We start from the raw sequence: 26,184 nt of genomic DNA on the forward strand, positions 1-26,184 counted from the left end.
TACAACTACTCCTGCTCCACTAATATACCAGCTGAGTTGCCCAGTAAACCACGGGAAAAAGTTGCAATATACATTACAGGCCCATTTGAAAATGCTACATGGGACTGCTGTTACGATATTGTATTTACAGATTACTATAACAAATGGCCTGAGGTTGCATTTGCCTTATTGGAATAAGTCTAACAAAGAGAGGTCCTTTTGCAGCAATTGGAAACTTTTCAAATTTGAAACTTGCAAATTCTTAAAACAGCATGGGAGTCGAATTTCTAAATTGAGGAAAGCTGAAGAGGAAGAAGTAATAACCAAAATTACCCCCTATTACCAGAAATCACCAGAAGAAATCTTGGAGGAAGATAAGTTAAATTTAATAGAACTTCAAAATAAACTGGACCACTTATATCAACAAAAGGCTGAAGGTGCCTTTATTAGATCCAGGAAATGATGGCTAGAGGAGGGAGAACAAAATTCTGCTTACGTTTTCAGGCTTGAAAAACACAGATCAAAAACAAACTATTTATCAACTAAACATTAATGACACTATCTCCAACAATCCTAAACAAATTTCAACCTTTTGGGCCAAATTTTATGCAAATTTATACAGCTCAAAATATAAGGAAGATATTTCAATATAAATTCTTACCAATATTCAAATCTTAAAAACTATGGACATGGATGATAGAGTCTATTGTGACAGCCCTTTTACAGTGGAGGAAATCTCTAAATGCATTACTGCACTTAAGGCCAATAAATCTCCCGGTACAGATGGTTTATCTGCAGAGTTTTAGCAATCATTCTCTAATCATATAGCTCCATTTCTCTTACATGTATTCCTAGAAAGTATAGAGTATAACACTCTCCCTCCTACCCTCATTCAAGGTCTTATAACACTCATTCCAAAACCAAACAAAGACCTACTTTTTATTGATAATTGGAGATCTATACAAGTCCTTCTCAAAAAATTTGCATATTGTGATAAAGGTCATTATTTTCCATAATGTAATGATAAAAATTAAACTTTCATATATTTCAGATTCACTGCACACCAACTGAAATATTTCAGGTCTTTAATTGTTTTAATACTGATGATTATGGCATACAGCTCATGAAAACCCAAAATGCCTGTCCCAAAAAATTAGCATATCATGAAAAGGTTCTCTAAACAAGCTATTAACCTAACCATCTGAATCAACGACGTAACTCTAAACACCTGCAAAAGATTCCTGAGGCTTTTAAAAATTCCCAGCCTTGTTCATTACTCAAAACCGCAATCATGGGTAAGACTGCCGACCTGACTGCTGTCCAGAAGGCCATCATTGACACCCTCAAGCAAGAGGGTAAGACACAGAAAGAAATTGCTGAACGAATAGGCTGTTCCCAGAGTGCTATATCAAGGCACCTCAGTGGGAAGTCTGTGGGAAGGGAAAAGTGTGGCAGAAAATGCAGCACAAGAAAAGGTGACCGGACCCTGAGGAGAATTGTGGAGAAGGGCCGATTCCAGACCTTGGGGGACCTGCGGAAGCAGTTGACTGAGTCTGGAGTAGAAACATCCAGAGCCACCGTGCACAGGCGTGTGCAGGAAATGGGCTACAGGTGTCGCATTCCCCAGGTCAAGCCACTTTTGAACCAGAAACAGCGGCAGAAGCGCCTGACCTGGGCTACAGAGAAGCAGCACTGGACTGTTGCTCAGTGGTCCAAAGTACTTTTCTTCAGATGAAAGCAAATTTTGCATGTCATTCAGAAATCAAGGTGCCAGAGTCTGGAGGAAGACTGGGGAGAAGGAAATGCCAAAATGCCAGAAGTCCAGTGTGAAGCACCCACAGTCAGTGATGGTCTGGGGTGCCATGTCAGCTGCTGGTGTTGGTCCACTGTGTTTTATCAAGGGCAGGGTCAATGCAGCTAGCTATCAGGAGATTTTGGAGCACTTCATGCTTCCATCTGCTGAAAAGCTTTATGGAGATGAAGAATTCATTTTTCAGCACGACCTGGCACCTGCTCACAGTGCCAAAACCACTGGTAAATGGTTTACTGACCATGGTATTAATGTGCTCAATTGGCCTGCCAACTCTCCTGGCCTGAACCCCATAGAGAACCTGTGGGATATTGTAAAGAGAAAGTTGAGAGATGCAAGACCCAACATTCTGGATGAGCTCAAGGCCGCTATCGAAGCATCCTGGGCCTCCATAACACCTCAGCAGTGCCACAGGCTGATTGCCTCCATGCCACGCAGCATTGAAGCAGTCATTCATGCAAAAGGATTCCCGACCAAGTATTGAGTGCATAACTGAACATGATTATTTGAAGGTTGGCATTTTTTGTATTAAAAACACTTGTCTTTCATTGGTAGAATGAAATATGCTAATTTTTTGGGACAGGCATTTTGGGTTTTCATGAGCTATATGCCATAATCATCAGTATTAAAACAATTAAAGACCTGAAATATTTCAGTTGGTGTGCAATGAATCTGAAATATATGAAAGTTTCATTTTTATCATTACATTATGGAAAATAATGACCTTTATCACAATATGCTAATTTTTTGAGAAGGACCTGTACTAAAGTGTACCGGAGTTCTGGCGTCAGTGCAGCAGTTCTGCAGTTTTCAGTCTTGAATTGAACTCAGTCTTCATGGAGTCTTCACTTCTGAGTGGAAACTCTGAACGGACTCACAGACGCTTGCTTTGAGCCCACCCGGGCATAAATGCCCTACAACTTCGAAGGGAGCTGAGCCTGTTTGTTGAACGGATAAGTGACACGACTTCTGACGGTGACCAGCCATCCTTACCGGAGACGCTGAAAGGTCGCGTTGAAATGGACTCCTGTTCCTGAGCGGAGGTATCCCGGCATAGGTAACGAGTAGTGACGCCCCAAGTGTACCGGAGGTGAGCTGGTATTGAAAGGAGCGTGCCATCCTGGTCCGAACAGACACTCCCTTTATACATCTTCCTTCAAACCTCTCCATTTAAACTCCTCATATTTCCCATCTTTAAAATTCTTTTACTTCTCCAGTAATTAATCTAGAGGTCTTCAGAAATGTCTGTTGTTTTTATTAAGTAAAACGTGCCAAGTTTTATTAATCAGAACCAGATCAACTAATCAAGTGTACAATGTTTTGATGTTAAATTTTGATTCTGTTCAATAAATGACCGCATTGATTCTGATGGGTCAAAGAAAATTAACGTCTCATGTCACTGATTAAACCATCTATGCACAGTTACCTCGGTCACATGGCTGTAATTAGCTCGAAAAAGAGATAACCCGTTTTTTAAAATATATTGTAGTGAAGGTACAGCAAAGCTGACCTTGACACACTACATTGTTTAACCTTTGACTCAAGTGCGCCCCCTAGATTATTCCAAAAGTTATAACTCAGTGATATATCATCTGATCTGCACCACATTATTGGTGTGACATTAGTGAGCACTTAGACACATTGGTATTGTTGTTTAACTTTTGACTCCAGTACGCCCCCTACATTATTCCAACAGTTATATCTCAGTCATACATCATCCGATCTGAACCAGATTTTTTGTGCATAATCAGTGAGCACGTCTAGACCCATTGATATTGTGGTTTAACATATGACTCAAGTGCACCCACTACATTAGTCCATTGGTTATTTCTCAGTGAAATATCATCCAATATGTACCAGATTTATTGTGTATGATCAGTGAGCACTTGTAAACACATTGGTATTGTTGTTTAACATTTAACTCCATTGCGCCCCTAGATTATTCTAACTGTTGTATTTCAGTTATATATCATCCAATCTGTACCATATTTATTTGTCATGATCAGTGAACCATTCTCCACACATTGGTATTGTTGTTTAACATTTGACTCAAGAGCGCCCCCTAGATTATTCCAACAGTTATATTTCAGTGATACATCATCTAATCTATACCAGATTTTTTGTGCTTCATCAATGAGCACTTGTAGACACTCTGGTATTGCTGATTCATGACTTGACTTAAGCCCGGCCCACTCAGAGAAGAAACTGATGATTATTGGGTGACTCTTCCAGCTTGGCACTGCGTAAGATATAAGACTGAAACCGGATTTGCCAACTGTTGATAACCACATGACATGTTGAAAAGCCTAAAGGAAGTCTTTTACACTCACGACAAAACAGAAAGTGACAATAACTCCCATCTGGAAGGTCGGATTTTAGCCAAACTTGTAAGGCTTACAACCGGACTCATACTGATATGGGCGAAAGGTGATTGCAAAGTTTTGGCATACGCGCACTCTAGTGGACATGTGCGGGAACGGCACGAGAGCGTTCGCGATGGCGACTGGGAGGTGTTGCTGGAGCTCCCAAGGTCGCAGGTGATGTCGAAGGTTCGGCGAATGCGCATTGTTGAACGAGTGCGGGATGGGCGCAAGAGCGATGGTGACAGGGCGGAGTCGTTGGAGCTCCCGCTGTCGCTGTAAGGCCGTAGCGGCGCTTTGCTGCGAGGGCCTTCAATGTTGCTTGCAGCTTTAATTTTTAAGGTGAAATCACTGGACGAGCTCCTTTTTGCAGATTCAAACTGAGGATTCATGCTCTGGACGTCCAACAATCCATCCTTCCATTATCTTTTTACATGCTTTATCCTTTTCAGGTCGTGGGGGTCATTGGTGCCATATCCAGCAGTGCGAGAGGCAGGATGCACCCTGGACAGGTCTCCAGTCTATCACAGGGGCACAGAGACAAATGAGACAAACAACCATTCATTCTCACTCACACATAGGGACAATTTAGTTACCAATCAGCCCAACATACGTTTTTGGTCTGTGTGAGGAGACCAGAGTACCTGGAGGAAAACCACGCAACACGAAGAGGACATGCAAACTCCACCCAGAAAGGCTTCTCAGCCAGGATTTGAACCGACGACCTGCTTGCTGAGAGGCAGCAGCTCTACCAGCTGTTCCAACGTACCGCCTAGCTCTGGACGTAAAATGATAAAATCTGTCCAAATTTCATTGATCATTTTGTACGTTCTCTGTGAAACAAAATAAAAATACATTTTTAACATAAATATTTAAAGTTTATTCTAAACCCCAGAGATAAAACACACCAACGACTGATTGTGTATATAATCTTTTATTTACTCCAGTCCAAGAATTGTACATAAATGTTCTCTGAAAGTATAAAATTTACTTTAAATAAGCTACTATTCTATATAATATTTATGTAAATTCTCATTAAATCAAACCCACGAAGACGTAAAACGGACGACTCCCTGAGATCGTCAAAGAGCGCTTAGAAGGTGAGCTGTCTGGAGCTTCACCCGAGCTGCCGCTCTCTGGTTTTTATTCTATAGCAAAGACAGAAACGTGATGTCTGGGTAAAAAAAAATGCTTGTTGTTCAGTTAGACAAGTTTTAAAGTTTAGTTACTTTGAGCTCCTGTTGCTGCTGTAGCTCAGTGTTCCTGCAGCATCTGCTCCAGTTGTTTTTGGTGAAACATCTCTGGTTGTTACCGGTGTGGCTCCGGTTGTGACTGGTGTGTGTGTGTACTCTGGTTGTTAACGGTCCGTCAGCTCCGGTTGTTGCTGATGCTGTTGTGAGTTTGGTTGTTGCTCTTATTGCTGTTTAAGTTGCTCTGAAATGATTACTGACGAACGTCTGATGTAGAAACGGTTTCCTAAACGGGAAGCCGGTTGAGGATCCGTGTAGATGGTGTTTGGGTCTGTGGGTGGTCTGGTTTTGGTCTGTAGTCTGGTGGGAACCCTGAGGCTGGTGGACAGATGAGCTCTGAAGACAGAGGGAAACAGTTATTATAGCAGGAGTCATCAACAACCCATGTTGTGGACCAAGATCAAATGGACCCTAATGACCCTTAGGAGGTCTGGGAGAAAGACTCACGTTTGAAAATTGGCATTTTTTAAAGTTTGAAATACAAAAGTCCTTGAAAAAGAAGCAAAATCTCTTTTAAAATCCTCTTGATTTCATTGTCTGAACCTGTTGTGGGCTTCAGGAGAAGTAAGAGTCGATCTGATGTGTCCAATAATCTGTGGTTCACAAACTTTTCAGCCTCTGACCCAAAAAGGTCCAGCAACTCCAAATATGACCAGTTAGGTCAAAAACTTTATATGACATTGTTTTTCATTCACTTATCCCCCAAACAGGTACCCCGACCCAGGACTTGGGAACCACTGCATCAGGGATTCAGTTTCCATCGTCAGTTCCTGATTAGGAGATTTTAAATGGCTCTGTATCTCATGTGGAAACTCAAGTTTGGGCTGCTGTTTAACATCTGTGTGTACAAAACAACAGATGGTAAAATAATAATTGAGGATGAGCTTTTGAACTTTATTGTTGTTAAAATGAAAACTCTGGCAACTGATGAAATTGTTTTGCCGGTGTCAAACAATTTCTCCTCTGAATGGATCGAAGAGTCCAAGCGGATATTGTTTGAAATGTGTCCAACTTCAACACGCTGTGTAAAGCACAAGGGGCCTCAAAAGGAAGTCAATAATATCAAAGATGGCCTTAAAGTGCTTAATGAGTGTGGCATTAATATTCCCAGATTTGTATCACACAACCTGGATGAATTACCTCCTGTTGGATTTGAACATATGGACGCATCTGCGCTACTCAGCAGAGTTCAACAGCTAAGCTGGGATATAACTAACCTGAGAGAAACTCTGGATAATCAGAGATGTGAGAATGAGAACGTGAGGACGTCTGCAGCAGCTATCGAGGTCCGAGTGACAGCTTTGGAAAAACTACAAGTGAGCACAGCACCTGGCCAAGAAGATGCTGGACGAGCCAACGCCCCTGTACGGGTGATTCTGAGGGAGACACAAGAAGTGACGGCATCTGCTCCTGTACTACTGGGAAACTCTGAATATTGCGTCCCAGGACCGAGTGAGGTCGTGAACGCCACACCACAGTCTCCAGCGTGGAGCACTGTGTTAAAGAGAGGTAAACACAAGCGGGCCAACACAGCAACACAAGCTGCTCTGCAAGTTTGCCCGAAAAAGGCGCTGCGGAGGAAAGTGGGAATAATTGGCACCGGAGCAGAAGGAAACATCCTAGTGATTAAAACCAAACTGGTGAGTGTTTTTGCTACGAGGTTTTCTCCAGAGCTAGACGCGGATACCCTGCACGCCTATCTCTTTGAAAAACTGGGAAAATCTGTGACCTGCAAGAAAATAGTGTTGACACATAACAGATTTGGGTCATTTCATGTGATGGCAGTGTGATGAAGTAGCTGAACTGTACGACGCACAGCTCTGGCCAGCGGGAACTTATGTGCGCCAGTATTATGAGGCTTGCAAACCGAGGGCGAGTGTTAGCGTACCCAAAGTGATGGAAGGGGAGGCTGAATGCAGCTCTGCACCTGCTGTGTGCACAGCTTTCGAGGCTTCCAGCGAGACAAGCGCTCGTGGCAGATCATAGACAACATGAACCTCAATATCAGTTCATATAATGTACGGGGATTGCGTGTTGGGCATGACAAAGCAGATAAATCTCGCTGCCTTGTTGTTAACAAACTTTTAGAAACCTGTGATATACTGTGTGTGCAGGAGACTTTTCTGTCTAGACAGGACTTGGAAAGGTTAAATTGTTCATAAAGACTTCTATGGAGCAGGGGAATCCACCACTGACTGTTGTGATAGGATACTCCGTGGTAGAATCCCTGGTGGTGTTGCAGTGCTTTGGCATAAGAAGCTTGACCAGAAAATTAAAGTGGTCAGGCTGAATGTTGACTGGGCAATAGGACTCGAGTTCTGTGGTGGGGATAAAACAATCACCATACTGAACATGTATACTCCTTATGAGTGCTCCGAGAATGAATTTGAGTATTTAAACAGACTGGCCTATATTATGGCATACATACAGGAATATGCAGTAAGCAGCATTTTCATTGTGGGTGGTTTGAATGCTAATCTCTCAGACCAAAGGTCTATGTTTGCAAACCATTTACAGCATTTCTGCTCAGATAGCAGTCTCTCTCCAGTGAATTACTTCTGCCAAGGGCAGCTACACTTACATTAGTGAGGCATGGCATACCACCTCCTGGTTAGACCATAGTGATGCTCATAACACCATCAAATCCATGAGAATTAATTATGAGTTATCCACATATGACCATGTGCCCTTGTCCTTCTCTATAAATATGGACAATGTGCCATCTCTTACATCTGTAAACTGTGATATGCATGAAGTAAAAATTAGTTGGTCCACTTTAACAGAAAGGGACAGTCGTACATATCTTACCTAGAGCGAGAACAGGTTGAGTAACATTGAGCTGCCTAAATCTGCTGTAACGTGCACTGATATCAACTGTCAGAATCTGCAACATAGAATTGAACTGTGCTCACTGTATGATAAAATTGTGGATTCTCTCCTTATCTCAGCTCGACATCTGTCTAAGATTAAGAAGTATAAAGCTAAATTAGGCTGGAAGGAGTATGTTGAGAAGTTTCATACTGAGGCAAGAAGGGCATTCAAAGCCTGGCTTGAATCGGGTAGACTCAGACGTGGTCCTCTGTTTGTTAATATGAAGGAAGCTAATTCAAACTTTAAATATGCCCTACAGTTCATTAAAAGACATGAGAATTCTCTCAGGGCTGAGTCACTGGCAAGAAAACTACAACTTAACTGCCCTACAGATTTCTGGAAAGAAATTAAAAGAATGAATGATGAAAAAATGTCTTTACCAACACATATTGATGGTGTGAGCGGAGCAAAGCAGATTCCTGAACTATGGCAGAAACATTATCATGATATTTTTAATGCTGTTAAAAGTAATGCATTTATTGTTGGAAATATTGATAGTAATGAAAATGTGGTTGTGTCCCCACAAGAAGTATTTGAGATTGTAATGAAGCTGGATAATAACAAGGCATGTGGGTCAGATAGGATATCTGCTGAACATCTAAAATATGCAAGCAGGAAACTGTACCCTCTGCTTGCTATATGTTTTACAGGCTTTCTTATTCATGGAGTGTTACCTGACAAATTATTGTCAGTCATTTTAGTTCCTATTGTGAAGGATAAAGCTGGTAAAATTAACAGTAAGGATAATTATAGGCCTATAGCTCTGGCCAGCACCTTGTCTAAGGTACTGGAGAGGGCTGTTTTGAACAAACTGGAAAGATTTTTGCTGACCTCTGATAATCAGGTTGGTTTTAAACGTAAACATGGAACAGACTTGTGCATTTTTGCTTTAAAATAAATTTTAGATCTATACAACAGACACAACACCTCCATTTGTATGTGTTTTATTGATGCCTCAAAGGCCTTTGATTATGTAAACCATGAAAAGTTGTTTCACAAGTTGAATAACAGAGGTGTCCCCAAATGTTTGGTGAGGATTCTTGTCTTTTGGTATGCTAATCGGCACACGTATGTAAAATGGGGAAACTCTGCATCAGACCCCTTCGGAGTTTCAAATGGTGTGAGACAGGGTAGCATCCCGTCTCCCTTTTTGTTTAATGTGTACATGGACGATCTGTCAAAGCTCTTAAATGAGTGTGGAACAGGCTGTAGGGATGGTAACAGGATCATCAACCATTTAATGTATGCTGATGATTTAGTGATTTTTTTTTTGTCCTTATACTGCTGGCCTGCAAGAGCTGCTGCAGGTGTGCTCCGATTATGGAAAAGACTTTGATATAAAATATAATTCTAGGAAAAGCAGCATCATGATTGTGCGGAGCAGAGAGAACTCCGAGTTGATGTTCCCTGATTTCGTTCTGTCAGGCAACAGGCTGAAAATCAGTAATGAATGTAAATACTTGGGGCACTATGTGACTGCAGACCTGTCAGATCATAGAGACATTTACAGACAATGTCGTATGCTCTATGGACAAGCTAACACGCTGATACCTAGGTTTGGACTGTGCTCAAAATCAGTTAAGATCCAACTGTTTAAGGCCTACTGTACTCCTATGTATACTGCTCACCTGTGGAGACGTTATAAAAGGAGCAGTATTTAAAGACTAAATGTGGCATATAATATGGCGGATGCTGCTGAGGGTACCTTGATGGAGCAGTGCAAGCAAAATGTTTGTAGACGCAGGTGTGCCTACCTGCCCTGCGGTGCTGCTTAACCTCATGTATAGATGCATGTGTAGGTTGTCTGAATCTGACAACCGTATCATCGCTACACTGACCAACCCTGGACTAAGCTCTGTGCAATACTTTTCTACTTTATGGACTCATTGGCTTTTGAGCCTTTATAGAAAAACTTTTTAATTCAGTGTTTTTGCTGTTTTTTATGTTTTATATTTTCTATATGGATCTTACATTGTGTCTGAAATAAAGTAAATGATGATGAATATACCGTATTATTTAACATTATTAGGGTTTAGCGTATATCTTAGATCCTTATATATTGTTTCTTTTTATACTTTACATTTTTGGTATTTTGGGGTTTAACTGGGAGCTTGGGTACACAATTTCGTTCCACCTCATGTACCACTTGTGATGTGAATAAAGAACCTTGAAGTTCCTGTTTTGACTCATACACTAGAGAAAATGAAGTCGACACTTTCAGTTTTAAACCACTTCAGATTCATCGGTGTTGCACAAAAAAAAAAAAAAAACACCGGTCCGGTCCAACAGACAAGCTTCCTGATGAACTCTTTGTGTTGCAGAGTTTCATTGTTTCAGCATTTTCATGTTTCAGTCCCATAATCCTCGGCTGAGTCTTAATTACTCCTTGATAATTACAAATCCTGATAATCTGCTGCTGGAATTGAGGCGGTACAGCCGACACACACACACACACACACATACACAGACACACATACACAGACACACAAACGCACATACACACACAGACAGACAGACACACACACACACATACACACAAACGCACATACACACACAGACAGACACACACACACGGCCGTCTCTGAATGAGTGAAGCAGATAATTCTGTTTCAACTGTTTAATTAGCTGCAGCTGAAAAATGCTGCGGGAGTCTGAATCAGCTCCTCTGGAAGATAGAAAGCTAATAATCACACAAACACACTGGTCTGGATCAGATAAAGCATCTGCATGTTCAGAGGAACAATCTGAAATGATTCTTGATTTTCGGTGAAAACTCTGTTTAAAACGTTTTAATTTAAATGATCATTTTATTAAATTAAATTAAATTCAGTTTATTTATATAGCGCCAAATCACAACAAAGTTGTCTCAGGGCACTTTACAGGAACATTCACATAAAAGCCAATTAGTAAAGTTCTCTATCTAAGGAATCCAGCAGGCAAGTTGAATCTTGGCTTCGTTGCAGTCTCCCATCCTAAGCAAGCACAGAGGCAACAGTGGAAAGGAAAAACTCCCTTTTAAAAGTAAGTAACTTTTAAAGTCAGTTAGAAAACAGAAACTGCCTGGAAACACCTGCAAACACCTGGAATATTAAAATGTGACATTATATATTAATACATATTCTTGCTGTACCTCAGTACAATGATAATAAAGCTTATTGTGATTCTCAAAACTGGTAGATGATCCATTTTAAACTGTCCATCCATCCATCCTCTGGGTCTGGACTCAAGTCTCGGTGCAGCCTCAGACCAGTGAGGTCAAGATCGCTCTCTCTCTACTAAGCCACTTCTTCCAGCTTTTCTGGGAGGACTCCAAGGTGTTCCCTAACCAGCTGAGAGACATAGACTCTCCAAAGTGTCATGGGTCTTCCCTGGGGTCTCCTCTCAGTTGGACATGTACAGAACACCTCCCTCAGGAGGCATCAGGGATACATCCTGACCAGATGTCTGAACCTCAAAAAAAAAAAAAGAAACTGTCCTGATGACCTGACTGAAAATTGTTGGATTGTATACCTGGATTATTGAGCATGGACTTTGTTGGTTTTGAACCAGTTTGACATGACTGTCGACAAGGAAGAGGGCCAGCACCGGAGGAGGGGGCGTGCTAAAAAGACCATCTTAGCATCAACATAACTGGTTTGTTCCGCTTTGGAGTAAGCTGTTGGGGGAAGAATCAGTTTTGTGTTGTGTGTATCCTTGTCTGATGAAGCCTTCCGGATGCAAGGTGAAACATTTCAGCACCAAAAAAAAAAATATCCAGATGACCCGAGTGAAAAGTGTTGGATTGTATACCTGGATTATTGAGCATGGACTTTGTTGGTTTTGAACCAGTTTGACATGACTGTCGACGAGGAAGAGGGCCGGAACTGGAGGAGGGGGCATGCAAAACAGACCATCTTACCATCAACATAACTGGTTTGTTCCACATTAGAGTAAGCTGTTGGTGAAAAAAATCAGCTTTGCGTTGTGTGCATCCTTGACTGATGAAGCCTTCTGTATAGAAGAGGAAATGTTTCAGCACACACAAAAAAAAAAAAAAAACCTGTCAGGATGACCTGACTAAAAATTGTTGGATTGTATACCTGGAATATTAAGCATGAACGTTGTTGGTTTTGAACCAGTTTGACGTGACTGTCGATGAGAAAAAAGGCTGGCACCGGAGGAGGGGGCGTGCCAAAGAAACCATCTTAGAGTCAACATAAATGGTTCGTTCCACTTGGGAAAAGGCTGTTGGGGGAAGAATCAGTTTTGTGTTGTGTGTATCCTTGACTGATGAAGCCTTCTGGATGCAAAGTGAAACGTTTCAGCACAGAAAAAAAAGAAACAGTCCAGATGACCTGACTGAAAATTGTTGGATTGTCTAACTGGACTATAGAGCATGGAATTTGTTGGCTTTGAACCAGTTTGACATGAGTGTTTTTGAGGAAGAGGGCCGGTACCAGAAGAGGGGTGTGCCAAAAAGACCATCTTTGCATCAACATAACTGGTTTGTTCCACTTTGGAGTAAGCTGTTTGGGGAAGAATCAGTTTTGTGTTGTGTGTATCCATGACAGATGAAGCTTTCTGGATGCAAGGTGAAATGTTTCAGCACAAACAAACAAACAAACAAAAAAAAAACTGTCCAGATGACCTGACTGAAAATTGTTGGATTGTATACCTGGATTTTTGAGCATGGACTTTGTTGGTTTTGAACCAGTTTGACATGAGTGTCGACGAGGAAGAGGGCCAGCACCGGAGGATGGGGCGTGCCAAAGAGACCATCTTAGCATCAACATAACTGGTTTGTTTCACTTTTGAGTAAGATGTTAGGGGAAGAATCAGTTTTGTGTTGTGTATATCCTTGACTGATGAAGCCTTCTGGATGGACGGTGAAACGTTTCAGCACACACAAAAAAAAGAAATTCTCTAGTAATAATTGTTGGATTGTATACCTGGATTATTGAGCATGGAATTTGATGGTTTTGAGTCAGTTTGACTGGACTGTCGACGAGGAAGAGGGCCGGCACAGGAGGATGGGGCGTGCCAAAGATACTATCTTAGCATCAACATAACTGGTTTGTTTCACTTTTGAGTATGCTGTTAGTGGAAGAATTAATTTAGTCTTGTGTGTATGACTGATTTTGACTGATGAAGCCTTCTGGATGCAAGGTGAAATGTTTCAGCACAGAAAAAAAGAAACTGTCCAGATGACCTGCCTGAAAATTGTTGGATTTTATACATGGATTATTGAGCATGGACTTTGTTGGTTTTGAACCAGTATGACATGAGAGTTTTTGAGGAAGATGGCTGGCACCGGAGGAGGGGGCATGCCAAAGAGACCATCTATGCATCAACATAACTGGTTTGTTCCACTTTGGAGTAAGCTGTTGGGGGAAGAATCAGTTTTGTGTTGTGTATATCCTTGATTGATGAAGCCTTCTGGATGGAATGAGAAATGTTTCAGCGCACACACAAAAAAGAAATTCTCTAGTTGATCTGACTGAAAATTGTTGGATTGTATACCTGGATTATTGAGAATGGACTTTGATAGTTTTGAGTCAGTTTGACTTGACTGTCGACGAAAAGAGAGCTGGCACAGGAGGATGGGGCGTGCCAAAGAGACCATCTTAGCATCAACATAACTGGTTTGTTTCACTTAGGAAAAGGTTGTTGGGGAAAAAATCAGTTTTGTGTTGTGTGTATCCTTGACTGATGAAGCCTTCTGGATGCAAGGTGAAATGTTTCAGCACAAAAAAAACTGTCCAGATGACCTGACTGAAAACTGTTGGATTGTATACCTGGATTATTGAGCATAGACTTTGTTGGCTTTGAACCAGTTTGACATGACTGTCTACGAGGAAGAGGGCCGGCACCAGAGGATGGGGCGTGCCAAAGAGACCATCTTAGCATCAACATAACTGTTTTGTTCCACCTTGGAGTAAGCTGTTGGGGGAAGAATTAGTTTTGTGTTGTGTGTATCCTTGACAGATGAAACCTTCTGGATGCAAGGTGAAACATTTCAGCACAGAAAAAAAAAGAAATTGTCCAGGTGACCTGACTGAAAATTGTTGGATTGTATACCTGGATTATTGAGCATGGACTTTGTTGGTTTTGAACTAGTTTGACATGAGTGTCGACGAGGAAGAGGGCCGACACCGGAGGAGGGGGCATGCCAAAGAGACCATCTATGCATCAACATAACTGGTTTGTTCCACCTTGGAGTAAGCTGTTGGGGGAAGAATTAGTTTTGTGCTGTGTGTATCCTTTACTGACGAAGCCTTCTAGATGCAAGGTGAAACGTTTCAGCACAGAAAAAAAAAGAAACTGTCCAGATTACCTGACTAAAAATTGTTGGGATTGCATACTTGGATTATTGAGCATGGACTTTGTTACCTACAGTTACCTTCGTACAGACTAACATGTAATACTTGCTGTTTATAACTTCTATGTTGGTTGCTGGCCTCTATCATCTTTTACATTTTTCCAAACTCAGTTTAGTTTTTCAAATGGAATAAACTGTATTTCAACCTCTAAACTATACATGACTATTCATGCTGCTGATCTCATGCTGCTGATATGTTTTATGTTGCTGTGTTCATTTGCACTCATATGCTCACACAGACTCATGTTTGTGCTGCTGTTGCTCAGTGTATTGTTTTTGTACTATTAGTGCTTAGTGTATTCTTAGTTTAGCGTATTTCTTAGTTCATCTCTTAGATCTTCTAAAAAAGTTCAATCTGGTCCTCTGGACATTCAAAAAAACAAAAAACAAAACAAAGCAAAAAAATCTAGATACGTTTCGTCTTTCATCCGAAAGACTTCCTCAGTCTCAGTCCTCAGACTGAGGAAGTCTTTCGGATGAAAGACGAAACGTATCTAGAATTTTTTTTGCTTTGTTTTGTTTTTTTGGTTTTTTTTAATGTCCAGAGGACCAGATTGAACTTTTTTAGATTTTTCTTCCTGGATTATTGAGCATGCATCAGGATATCTTAGATCTTATTACTGTTTTTCTTTACAATTTATACTTTTGTTGGATGTAACTGGGACCCTGTGTACACAATTTTGTTGTGCCACATGTACCACATGTGGTGCGATTGACAAAGAAACTTTGACTTTTGACTTTGACTAAACGCTCAAGATAACATGTGTCTGAATTACATGTCATAATTTCCCATCTATTCATTTTCACTAATTGACTATTTACATGTAACAACAAATATGTTCTTAATCTCAACAGGACTTTACCTGGTAAAATAAAGGTTAAATAAAATAATATAATACAAGGATTTTAATATTCAGATAATTTATTAGTGGGACTTTATGAAGGGTACACAAAATCTGAATTCCTGGACATTTCAGAATTAAACTTTTTTTTTTTTCAGATCCTATGCGTTAACCAAATTCTAAAATGTGCAATATCCTTTGTAAAAACTAAAAACATTGTTCTATTAAGTTTTGGCCTACTTAACTAACCTCATTAAGCTAGCTGTGCTGACAGGCTGCAGAGTATTCACTTTTCACTACACAAGTGTTTTTGTCTTATCCAACAAAGTTAAGTCAGGTCCTCTGGACAGTTTCTACTTCCAGAAACCATCCAGAGGATCTGATTTAACTTTGTTGGATTTTTCTACATGAACTATTGAGCATGAATCAGGATGTTTCTGTTTTACCTGCTCCATTACAAACAAACGTTAATTTATTGCACTTTGCTGCATCAGCGCCAGTGCTTTTCTCTTTTTCATCCTTTCTACCTGCTCCACCTTTTTCTTTGTCTCTCTCACTCCATCCTACATTCTTTAAGACCCAAACCGGAGAAACGTAGGGGCAGGCGTGCAATCTGTGTGTCTCTGCTCTGCTCAGTCAGCCTCAGTGAGACCTGAGTGAGCCCGGCGCAAAAGCGGCTTGTTTATTCAAAATAATCAAGCGCGACCCGAAACGAGCATTTAGTCCAGTCCCTCAGCGGGCACTGAACAGGACCAAGCCACCGGGAAATGTCCTGGCACTCCTGATGGCCAGTCCACCCCTGACCAGGACCATAACCTGGACTGGGCTCGTGGATGCCTCACCTGTCCGTCTTCAGGCCGTCTTCCCTTCCAGCAGTCTTCGGGCGCTCTCGGAGGCCCGTGCCAGCCCGTCGGCCATCAGCGCATCCTCCAGGCTCTTGCGGGCCTGGTACACCTTCCTCTCCTGCTCTCTGCGGCACACAAACGCACCGCAGGGTTAGAGATGCTTCGTGTTACATTCGCTGACCCTCGAAAATACAAATATCTTGGAGTTTCCTTTTATTTGTGCAAAAACTCATTGGTGGGTTCAGGTCTGATGAAAGCAAAGATCTTCAAAATTTATTTCTGATAATCTAAGATTATAGTCACATCAATAAATACTGAAAGTGTTGCAAAAGACTAGCAAAAGGGTAATTGTGGCTAAAAGATAACTAGTAGAAAATTAGAAGCTAAAAACACTAAAAAAGCTAACTAAAAGGTAAGAGAAGAAGAATGGTTGTTAAAAGGAGAGTAGAAGCCAAAAGTAACTAAAAGTAAAAACGGTTAGCTAAAAGCACCAAAAAGTTATCCAAAACAACAAATAGCAAAAGGCTAGCTAAATAAAGCAAAGGGACAGCTAAAAGTAGTAAAATATCAGCTACAAGTAGCAAAATGGTAGCCAAAAGTAGCAAAATTGTAGCTAAAACCTAAAAGTAACAAAAGGCATGCTAAAGGCTAATAGTAGAATAGTAGCTAAAAGTAGCAAAGCAGACTAAAAGTAGCAATATAGTAGCTAAAAGATAAAAGTATTTAAAAGTAGAAAACATTTAGCTAAAAGTCGCAAAAGGCCAGTTAACAGCATAAAGAAGTTAGCAGAAACAAAAAGTACCAAAAGGCTAGCAGAGGGTAGTAAAAAGTGAGATAAAAGTTACCTGTAGATGAATGGTAGCTAAAGGTAACAAAATAGCAGCTAAAATAGCTAAGTGGTAGTTATAACTAGCAAAAGGCAAGCTGAAGGCTAACTGTACGTAAATGATAGCTAAAAGTTGTAAAGCAGCAGCTAAAAGCTAGAATTTGTAAAATAGTAAGAAAAGCTACAAGTAGCTAAAATCTTATAAAAAAAAAAAGCAGAATAGTAGCTAAATGGTAAAATGGTAAATGGACTGTACTTATATAGCGCCTTTCTATCTTATTTCAAGATACTCAAAGCGCTTTACACTACAATCTGTGCCTCATTTACCCATTCATAGAGCACTCTACTACAAACCGGATTCCAAAAAAGATGGGACACTAAACAAATTGTGAATAAAAACCGAATGCAATGATGTGGAGATGGCAAATGTCAATATTTTATTCGTAATATAACATAGATGACAGATCAAAAGTTTAATCTGAGTAAATGTAACATTTTAAAGGAAAAATATGTTGATTCAAAATTTCACAGTGTCAACAAATCCCCCAAAAAGTTGGGACAAGTAGCAATAAGTGGCTGGAAAAACAAAATTGAGCATATAACGAACAGCTGGAAGACCAATTAACACTAATTAGGTCAATTGAGAACATGATTGGGTATAAAAAGAGCTTCTCAGAGTGTCAGTGTCTCTCAGAAGCCAAGATGGTAAGAGGATCACCAATTCCACCATTGTTGCGCAGAAAGATAGTGCAGCAATACAGAATGGTGTTACCCAAAGTAAAATAGCAAAGACTTTTAAGTTATCATCATCAACCGTGCATAACATCATCAAAAGATTCAGAGAATCTGGAACAATTACTGTGCGTAAGGGTCAAGGCTGTAAAACTCTACTGGATGCTCGTGATCTCCGGGCCCTTAAACGTCACTGCACCTCAAACAGGAATGCCACTGTCAAGGAAATAACAGAATGGGCTCAGGAATACTTCCAGAAAGCATTGTCAGTGAACACAATCCACCGAGCCATCCGCCGTTGCCAGCTGAAACTCTACAGTGCAAAGAGGAAGCCATTTCTAAGCAAGCTCCACAAGCTCAGACGTTTGCACTGGGCCAAGGGTCATTTAAAATGGAGTGTGGTAAAATGTAAGACTGTTCTGTGGTCAGATGAGTCACGATTTGAAGTTCGTTATGGAACACTGGGATGCCATGTCATCCGGACCAGAGAGGACAAGGACAGCCCAAGCTGTTATCAATGCTCCGTTCAGAAGCCTGCATCACTGATGGTATGGGGTTGCATGAGCGCTTGTGGCATGGGCAGCTTGCATGTCTGGAAAGGCACCATTAATGCAGAGAACTATGTTCAGGTTCTAGAACAACATATGCTCCCATCTAGACATCATCTCTTTCAGGGAAGACCCTGCATTTTTCAACACGATAATGCCAGACCACATTCTGCAGCAATCACAACATCATGGCTATGTAGGAGAAGGATCCGGGTACTGAAATGGCCAGCCTGCAGTCCAGATCTTTCACCTATAGAGAACATTTGGCGCATCATAAAGAGGAAGGTGCGACAAAGGCCCAAGACGATTGAACAGATAGAGGCCTGTATTAGACATGAATGGGAGAGCATTCCTATTTCTAAACTTCAGAAACTGGTCTACTCTATCCCCAGACGTCTGTTGAGTGTTGTAAGAAGAAGGGGGGATGCCACACAGTGGGAAAAATGGACTTGTCCCAACTTCTTTTGGATTTGCTGACGCCATGAAATTTGGAAACAACTGATTTTTCCCTTAAAATGATACATTCTCTCAGTTTAAACTTTTGATGTGTGATTTGTGTTCTATTCTGAATAAAATATTAGATGTTGGCACCTCCACATCATTGCATTCAGTTTTTATTCACAATTTGTTTAGTGTCCTAACTTTTTTGGAATCCGGTTTGTAGTTCTCTATAAAGCAAAATGCTAAACGTAGCATAAAAGAAGCAAAATGGAGTCAGGAGCTGAAGCTGATTTTAAAGAAAAAGTATTTGAAAAGATGAAGGTGCTCTCCGTGTATTGTTATAGGGAAATTTATTGTGTTCCTGTTCCTCCGTCCTGTTCCTCTCAAACCCAGCCGGTCAAAGCAGATGTCCTGAGCCTGCTTCTGCTAAAGAAGTGGTGTCCAAACATTTTCAGGTGTGGGCCAAAACGCAGAAAGAAAGGACACATGGGCCACAAAAATATGAATTTAACTCTCAACATGAGCAATATTTTGGAGAAAGGACAAAAGTTTACTCATTTGGGTGGAGAAAGAGTTTTAAATTGTTGTAGATCCAAAACATTAAAGCCTCATAAACAATAAACTTATACATCCATCCAGCCATTTTCCTCTGCTTAACTGGGGTCGGGTCATGGGGGTAGGAGCCTAAGTAGGGAGGCCCAGACTTCCCTTTCCCAGCCACTTGGGCCAGCTCCTCCTGGGGAATCCCAAGGCGTTCCCAGGCCAGCCGGGAAACATAGTTCCTCTAGCGTGTCCTGGGTCTCCTTCTGGTGGGACGTGCCCGGAAAACCTCACGAGGGAGGCATCCAGGAGGCATCCTAACCAGATGCCACCTTAACTGCCTCCTCTTGTGGCTCTACTCTGAGTCCCTCCCGGACGACCGAGCTTCTCAACCTATCTCTAAGGGAGAGCCCAGACACACTGCGGAGAAAATTCATTTTGGTCGCCTGTATCCGTGATATTATTATTTTTGTCACAACCCAAAGCTCGTGACCATAGATGAGGGTAGGAACGTAGTTCGACCAGTAAACTGAGAGCTTCGCCTTTTGACTCAGCTCTCTCTTCACCACGACAGACTGGTAAAGCGTCCGCTTCACTGCCAATGCTGCACCTATCCGCCTATCGATCTCCCGCTCCACTGTTCCATCATTCGTGAACAAGACCCCAAGATACTTAAACTCCTCCACTTGGGGCACCACATCCTCCCCGACCCGGATAGGGCACTCTACCCTTTTCCGATTTAAGACCATGGCCTCGGATTTGAAGGAACTGATCCTCATCCCGGCCGCATCACACTCGGCTGTGAACCGCTCCAGTGAAAGTTGTAGATCATGACCTGATGAAGTCAATAGGACCACATCATCTGCAAAAAACAGAGAAGCGATCCTAAAGCCACCAAAATGGATCCCCTAAACACCTTGTCTGTGCCTAGAAATTTTGTCCATAAAAGTTATGAACAAAATCGATGAAAAAGGGCAAACTTGGTGGAGTCCAACTCTCACCAGAAACGAGCCCGACTTGCTGCCGGCAATGCGGACCAAGCTCTGACACTGGTCATACAGGGACCTAATAGCCTGTAATAAAGGGCCTGGTACCCCATACTCCCGGAGTACCCCCACAGGGTTCCCTGAGGGATGCAGTCGAATGCCTTCTCCAAGTCCACAAAGCACATGTTGACTGGTTGGGCAAACTCCCATGCATCCTCCAGGACCCTACTGTGGGTGTAGAGCTGGTCCAATGTTCCACAACCAGAACGGAAACCACACTGCTCCTCTTGAATCTGAGGTTCGACTATCCGATGGACCCTCCTCTCAAGATCCCCTGAATAGACCTTACCAGGGAGGCTTAAGAGCGTGATCCCCCTGTAATTGGAACACACTACGGTCCCCCTTTTTGAATAGGGGCACCACGACTCCAGTCTGCCAATCCAGGGGAACTGCCCCCGATGTCCACGCAATATTGCAGAGTCATGTAAGCCAGCACAACCCCACAACATCCAGAGCCTTAAGGAACTCCGAGCAAATCTCATCCACCCCTGGGGCCCTGCCACCGAGGAACTTTTTAACCACCTCTGTGACCTCAGCACCAGAAATTGGAGAGCCCGAACCAAAGTCCCCAGGCTCTGCTTCCTCAGTGGAAGACGTGCCAGTGGGATTGAGGAGGTCTTCCAAGTATTATGCCCACCAACCCATGACATCCTGAGTTAAGGTCAGCAGCACACCACCTCTACTATAAACCATGTTGGTGGTGTACCGCTTTTTCCCCCTGAGACGCCGGATGGTGGACCAGAATCACCTAGAAGCCGTACGAAAGTCATTATCCATGGCCTCTCCGAACGTCTCCCATGCCCGAGTTTTTGCTGCATGCCGCTTGGACTGCCGGTACCCATCAGCTACTTCCGGGGTCCCACAGGCCAAAAAGACCTGATAGGACTCCTTCTTCAACCCGACAGCATCCCTTACCAACGGTGTCCACCACCGGGTTCAAGGGGTACTGCCGCGACAGGCACCGACAACTTTGTGGCCACAGCTCCGATAAGCCGCCTCGACAATAGAAGCCTGGAACATGGCCCACTCTGACTCAATGTCCCCCACCTCCCCTGGAACATGTTCAAAGCTCTCCCAGAGGTGGCAGTTAAAGCTTCGTCTCACGGGACTCTGCCAGATGTTCCCAGCAGACCCTCACAATACGGTTGGGACTGCCGAGTCTGACAGGCATCCTCCCTCACCATCGGAGCCAAATCACCACCAGGTAGTGGTCAGCAAACAGCTCTGTCCCTCTCTTCACCTGAGTGTCCAAGACATGCAGCCACAGATCAGATGAGATGACAACAAATTTGATAATTAAACTGCAGACTAGGGTGTCCTGGTGCCAAGAGCACATATGGACATCCTTATGCTTGAACATGGTGTTCGTTATGAACAATTCATGACGAGCACATTAGTCCAATAACAGAACACCACTCAGGTTCAGATCAGGGGGGCCGTTCCTCCCAACTACACCCCTCCAGGTCTCACTGTCATTGCCCACATGAGCGTTGAAGTTCCCCAGCAGAACAAGGGAGTCTCCAGGAGGTGCACTCTCCAGTACCCCCTCCAAGGACTCCAAAAAGGGTGGGTAATCTGAACTGCTGTTTGGTGCATAAGCACAAACAACAATCAGAACCCATCCCCCCACATACAGGTGGAGGGAGGCTACCCTCTCATTCACTGGGGTGGTGAACCCCAATGTACAGACATCAAGATGGGGGCAACAAGTATGCCCACACCAGCTCGGTGCCTCTCACCAGGGGCAACTCCAGAGTGGAAGAGTGTCCAATCCCTCTCAAGGAAACTGGTTCCAGAACCAGTGCAATCCCACTGGCATGTCTTCTACTGAGGAAGCAGAGCCTGGGGACTTTGGGTTGGGCTCTCCAATCTCTGGTGCTGAGGTCACCAAGGTGGTTAAAAAGTTCCTTGGTGGCAGGGCCCCAGGGGTGGATGAGATTTGCCCGGAGTTCTTTAAGGCCGAGGTGAGTCAGACTATTCCTATCCAGAACCTCTCAACCTCACACAACAGGTCAGGCTCCTTCCCCACCAGAGAGGTAACATTCCACGTCCAATAGCTAGCTTCTGTAGCCGAGAATCGGACCGTCAAGGTCCCCGCCCTCGGCCACCACCAATCCCACATTGCACCCGACCCCTTTGGCCCCTCCCACAGGTAATGAGCCCAGGGGATGGGGGACCCACGTCTCATCTTCGGGCTGTGCCATGGGTAAAAGCCCGGCCACCAGACGCTCGCCAGCATGCCACACATCCAGGCCTGGCTCCAGAGTGGGGCCCCAGTGACCCACGTCTGGACAAGGGAACATAGGTTCCATTTATTTTGCTTATCATCGGTGTCTTTGGGCTGCACTTTGCCTGGTCCCTCACCTAGGACCTGTCTGCCTTGAATGACCCTACTAGGGGCATGGATCCCCTGACAGCATAGCTCATAGGATCATTGGGACACTCAAACCCCTCCACCACAGTAAGGTGGCAGCCCAGGGAGGCTTATATATTTTAATAAAAATTATTAATCATTTGATTTGTTGGGTCTAAGTTTGTTGTTTTCTTGTAATTGGAAAGTTAATTTTAGTCTGTTCTCAGCATCAAAAGCATAATTTAAGTAAGTGTCCTTTTAAAAGGGGGTCGACCAGCCTTTAGGACCATGGACAGCCCAAAAGGCTGATCGAAGTTCTGAAAAATCATCCAGCTGTCAGTCGCTACAACAGATTCATAGAAGGCTTGATAAAGTTGATCAACTTGTATGTAGATGATACCACGTTATATTCATTTAAAATGTCCAGTTTCCCTCTTATTTTATCAACTGCAATATTTAGCCAAGTTTTATGAATCATTATCCAAAAGTTTCCTTTCTGGTAGAAATCGGTGAATGTTTTTTGGTGCTTTGTGCCATGAAATTAAAATAAAAAGATTATAGCCAAAGGTTTATATTTTGCTTATATTGCTCATTTTGAGAAGATTGTTTTTCATCAGTTTTGCTGTTAAACCTAAACATTATATAAAAAAGGATTACCAACTCATTTGCAGAAAGTCTGCATCGACCTCTTAAGCCTGCTGGCTAACATGATACCATTCTTAAACTGCAGTTGTGGGCCGCACAAAATCACCCCAAGGGCCATAAAATGGCCCACGGGCCACACTTTGGACACCCGTGTGCTAAAGGTTTCTTCTTCATGAGGGAGTTTTTCCTTTCTACTGTTGCCTTCATGCTTGCTCAATTACTCGGAAGCAACTAAAAGTCAAGATAAGAAACAGCAAAGAGGTGTACAAGAAGAAGCTGGAGAGCAAGCTCCAGAAGAACATCAGAGAGGTATGGGCAGGGATGAAACGGATCACAGGCTTCAAGCAGAAGGAGGATCAGAAAGATGGAAGCCTGGACAGAGCCAATGAACTGAACACGTTCTTCAATAGGTTCAGTTCAGAAACAAGCTCAGCATCCTCAGCCAAACAGATGGACCACCCTCCGTTGACCCAAGGCTGTCCTGTCACACCTCAAATATTTTATCTACCACCTCGGTCATAGACCCTTCTTCTACATATTGGTCTTCAACCAAATCAGAAGATACTAATACCTCCTTTGCCTCCCCCCTCTGCATCTCTAGAAGTCAGGTGAGGAAGCAGCTGGAGAGACTGAACCGGAATAAGGCTGCAGGTCCAGATGGTGTCAGTCCCAGAGTCCTGAAAGTCTATGCAGAGCAGCTCTGTGGGGTTCTGCAGCACCTCTTCAACCTTAGCCTGACCCAGGAGAAGGTTCCAGTGTTGTGGAAAACCTCATGCCTTGTTTCAGTACCAAAGAAAACTCACCCATCAGTCCTCAATGACTATAGACCTGTTGCCCTGACATCCCACATCATGAAGGTCCTAGAGAGACTTTTGTTGACCCACCTGACTAAACAAACAAGCACATATCCGGACCCACTGCAGTTTACTTATCGGCGTGGACTTGGAGTTGATGATGCCATCATACACTTGCTTCAGAAAACTCACTCAGGTCTCTCTTGTAAATGAGTCCCTGGGACTCAATGGGACTAACCTGTATAAATGAAGGTTGAATGAATGAACAAACTAAAGCCCACAAGGACATGTACTATCATCTAGAAAAGGCAGACAGCACAGTGAGAGTGATGTTCTTTGATTTCTCCAGTGCATTTGAGGGTGCATTCACACCAGCCCTGTTTAGTCCGCTTTAATTGAACTCTAGCTCGTTTTCCTAGAAAGTCTGGTTTGTTTGGGGAGGTGTGAACGCGCCTTCAAACTCTGTCACGGAACAAAAAGGCAAACTCTGGCCCGGGCTAAAACCTAGGTCTCGGTCCAGTAGAAGAGAACTCCAGCGCAGTTTGAGTATAGTGTGAATGTAATCAGACCGGGCCCCGCTCCACAAGCAAGAAGTGGAGTACAGTGCAGGGCAAACAAACACCATTTCTCTTACCTTATATGGAGCCGTCAGCTGCCTTGCGTGAAAAACAACATTCTCCGTGGTCTTCTGCCTCATCTTCTGCTCATGCTGAGTCCATTTTTGAAAAATGACAAAATATAACTCCTAAAACTGCTAAAACTTGATGCCACTCCGTTTTTGTTTTTATTTCCAGAAGAAGAAGAAGACGTGTCTTCAGAGGTTTTTGTGTTGTTTCTTTCAGTAGTTCTTAGTGCAGTGCCCCCACAGGTGAGCAGGGGAATAGGTTGGTTCAACGGTTTGGCTCAACTGCACAGTGCAGTGTGAATGCAAACGCACCAGCTCTAATGTAAACTAAATGTCATGAATATTGGTCCCCAACCGAAGCGAGTCTACCGGACTGTCAGGTGTGAAAACAACCTAACACAATTCAGCCTGGTTTGCTTTGTCAGAAATTCCAGAAGACTCAGGTGAAGGCTTCAACAATCACCTGGACCAAAGACTACCTGACAAACAGACCAAAGTTTGTGAGACTGAAGGGTTGTGTGTCTAACCAGGAGGTCAGTAGCTCAGGAGCACCACAGGGGACTGTACTCACACCATTCCTTTTCACTCTGTACACCTCAGATTTCCAGTACAAAACAGACTCCTGTCATCTGCAGAAATATTCAGATGACACTGCAGTGGTCAGGTGTATCAGAGATGGACAAGAAGCTGAGTACAGGGAGGGTGGACCGCTTCGTGGCATGGTGTGAAAACAATCATCTCATCTTGAATGTGAACAAAACAAAGGAGATGTTTGTAGATTTCAAGAGAAGCAGAAACAGGTCCAACCCTATTTCCAATATGGGAGAAGAAGTGGAGGTGGTGGGAAAGTATAAATAAATGGGGCGGCTGTGGCTGAGTGGTTAGAGCAGTCGTCCTCTAATGCGAGAGTTGGGGGTTCGAATCCACCAGCAGTCACATGCTGAAATGTCCCTGGGCAAGACACTGAACACCTCATAGCCTCTGATGTGTGTCCCATCAGTGTATGAATGTGATAAAGCACTGATTAGTCTCTTTAGAATGATTTGTTCAATTAGCTTTGTAGAGAGCTAGTAGAGTGCTGTATGAATGGGTAAATGAGGCACAGATTGTGTTGTTAAGAGCTTTGAGTATCTTGAAATAAGATAGAAAGGTGATATATAAGTACAGTCCATTTACCATTTACCTTGGGGTTCACCTGGACAACAGACTGGACTGGAAATGCAACAGTGAAGCCATCTACAAGAAGGGACAGAGCAGACTGTACTTCTTGAGGAAGCTGAAGTCCTTCAACGTTTGAAGTAAGATGCTGCATATCTTCT

The 26,184-nt window shown here is 42.9% G+C and overlaps 1 protein-coding gene across 1 annotated transcript in view; it reads right to left on the bottom strand.

Annotated features, from left to right (window-relative positions):
* Positions 1-5,658: 5,658 nt before the first annotated feature.
* mbd2 (methyl-CpG binding domain protein 2) overlaps positions 5,659-26,184 on the bottom strand; it is a 41,045-nt gene continuing 20,519 nt past the window's right edge. Inside the window, exons 6-7 of the mRNA XM_037692475.1 lie at positions 16,313-16,440; positions 5,659-5,735 (exon numbers count right to left, since the gene is read on the bottom strand). Coding sequence (XP_037548403.1) covers positions 16,323-16,440 — 118 coding nt within the window. The 3' untranslated portion in view covers positions 5,659-5,735; positions 16,313-16,322. The remainder of the gene's footprint in view (positions 5,736-16,312; positions 16,441-26,184) is intronic.

Source organism: Nematolebias whitei, chromosome 18, assembly GCF_014905685.2.
Source record: "Nematolebias whitei isolate Nwh7 chromosome 18, NemWhi1, whole genome shotgun sequence".
Classification (NCBI taxonomy): Eukaryota; Metazoa; Chordata; class Actinopteri; order Cyprinodontiformes; family Rivulidae; genus Nematolebias; species Nematolebias whitei.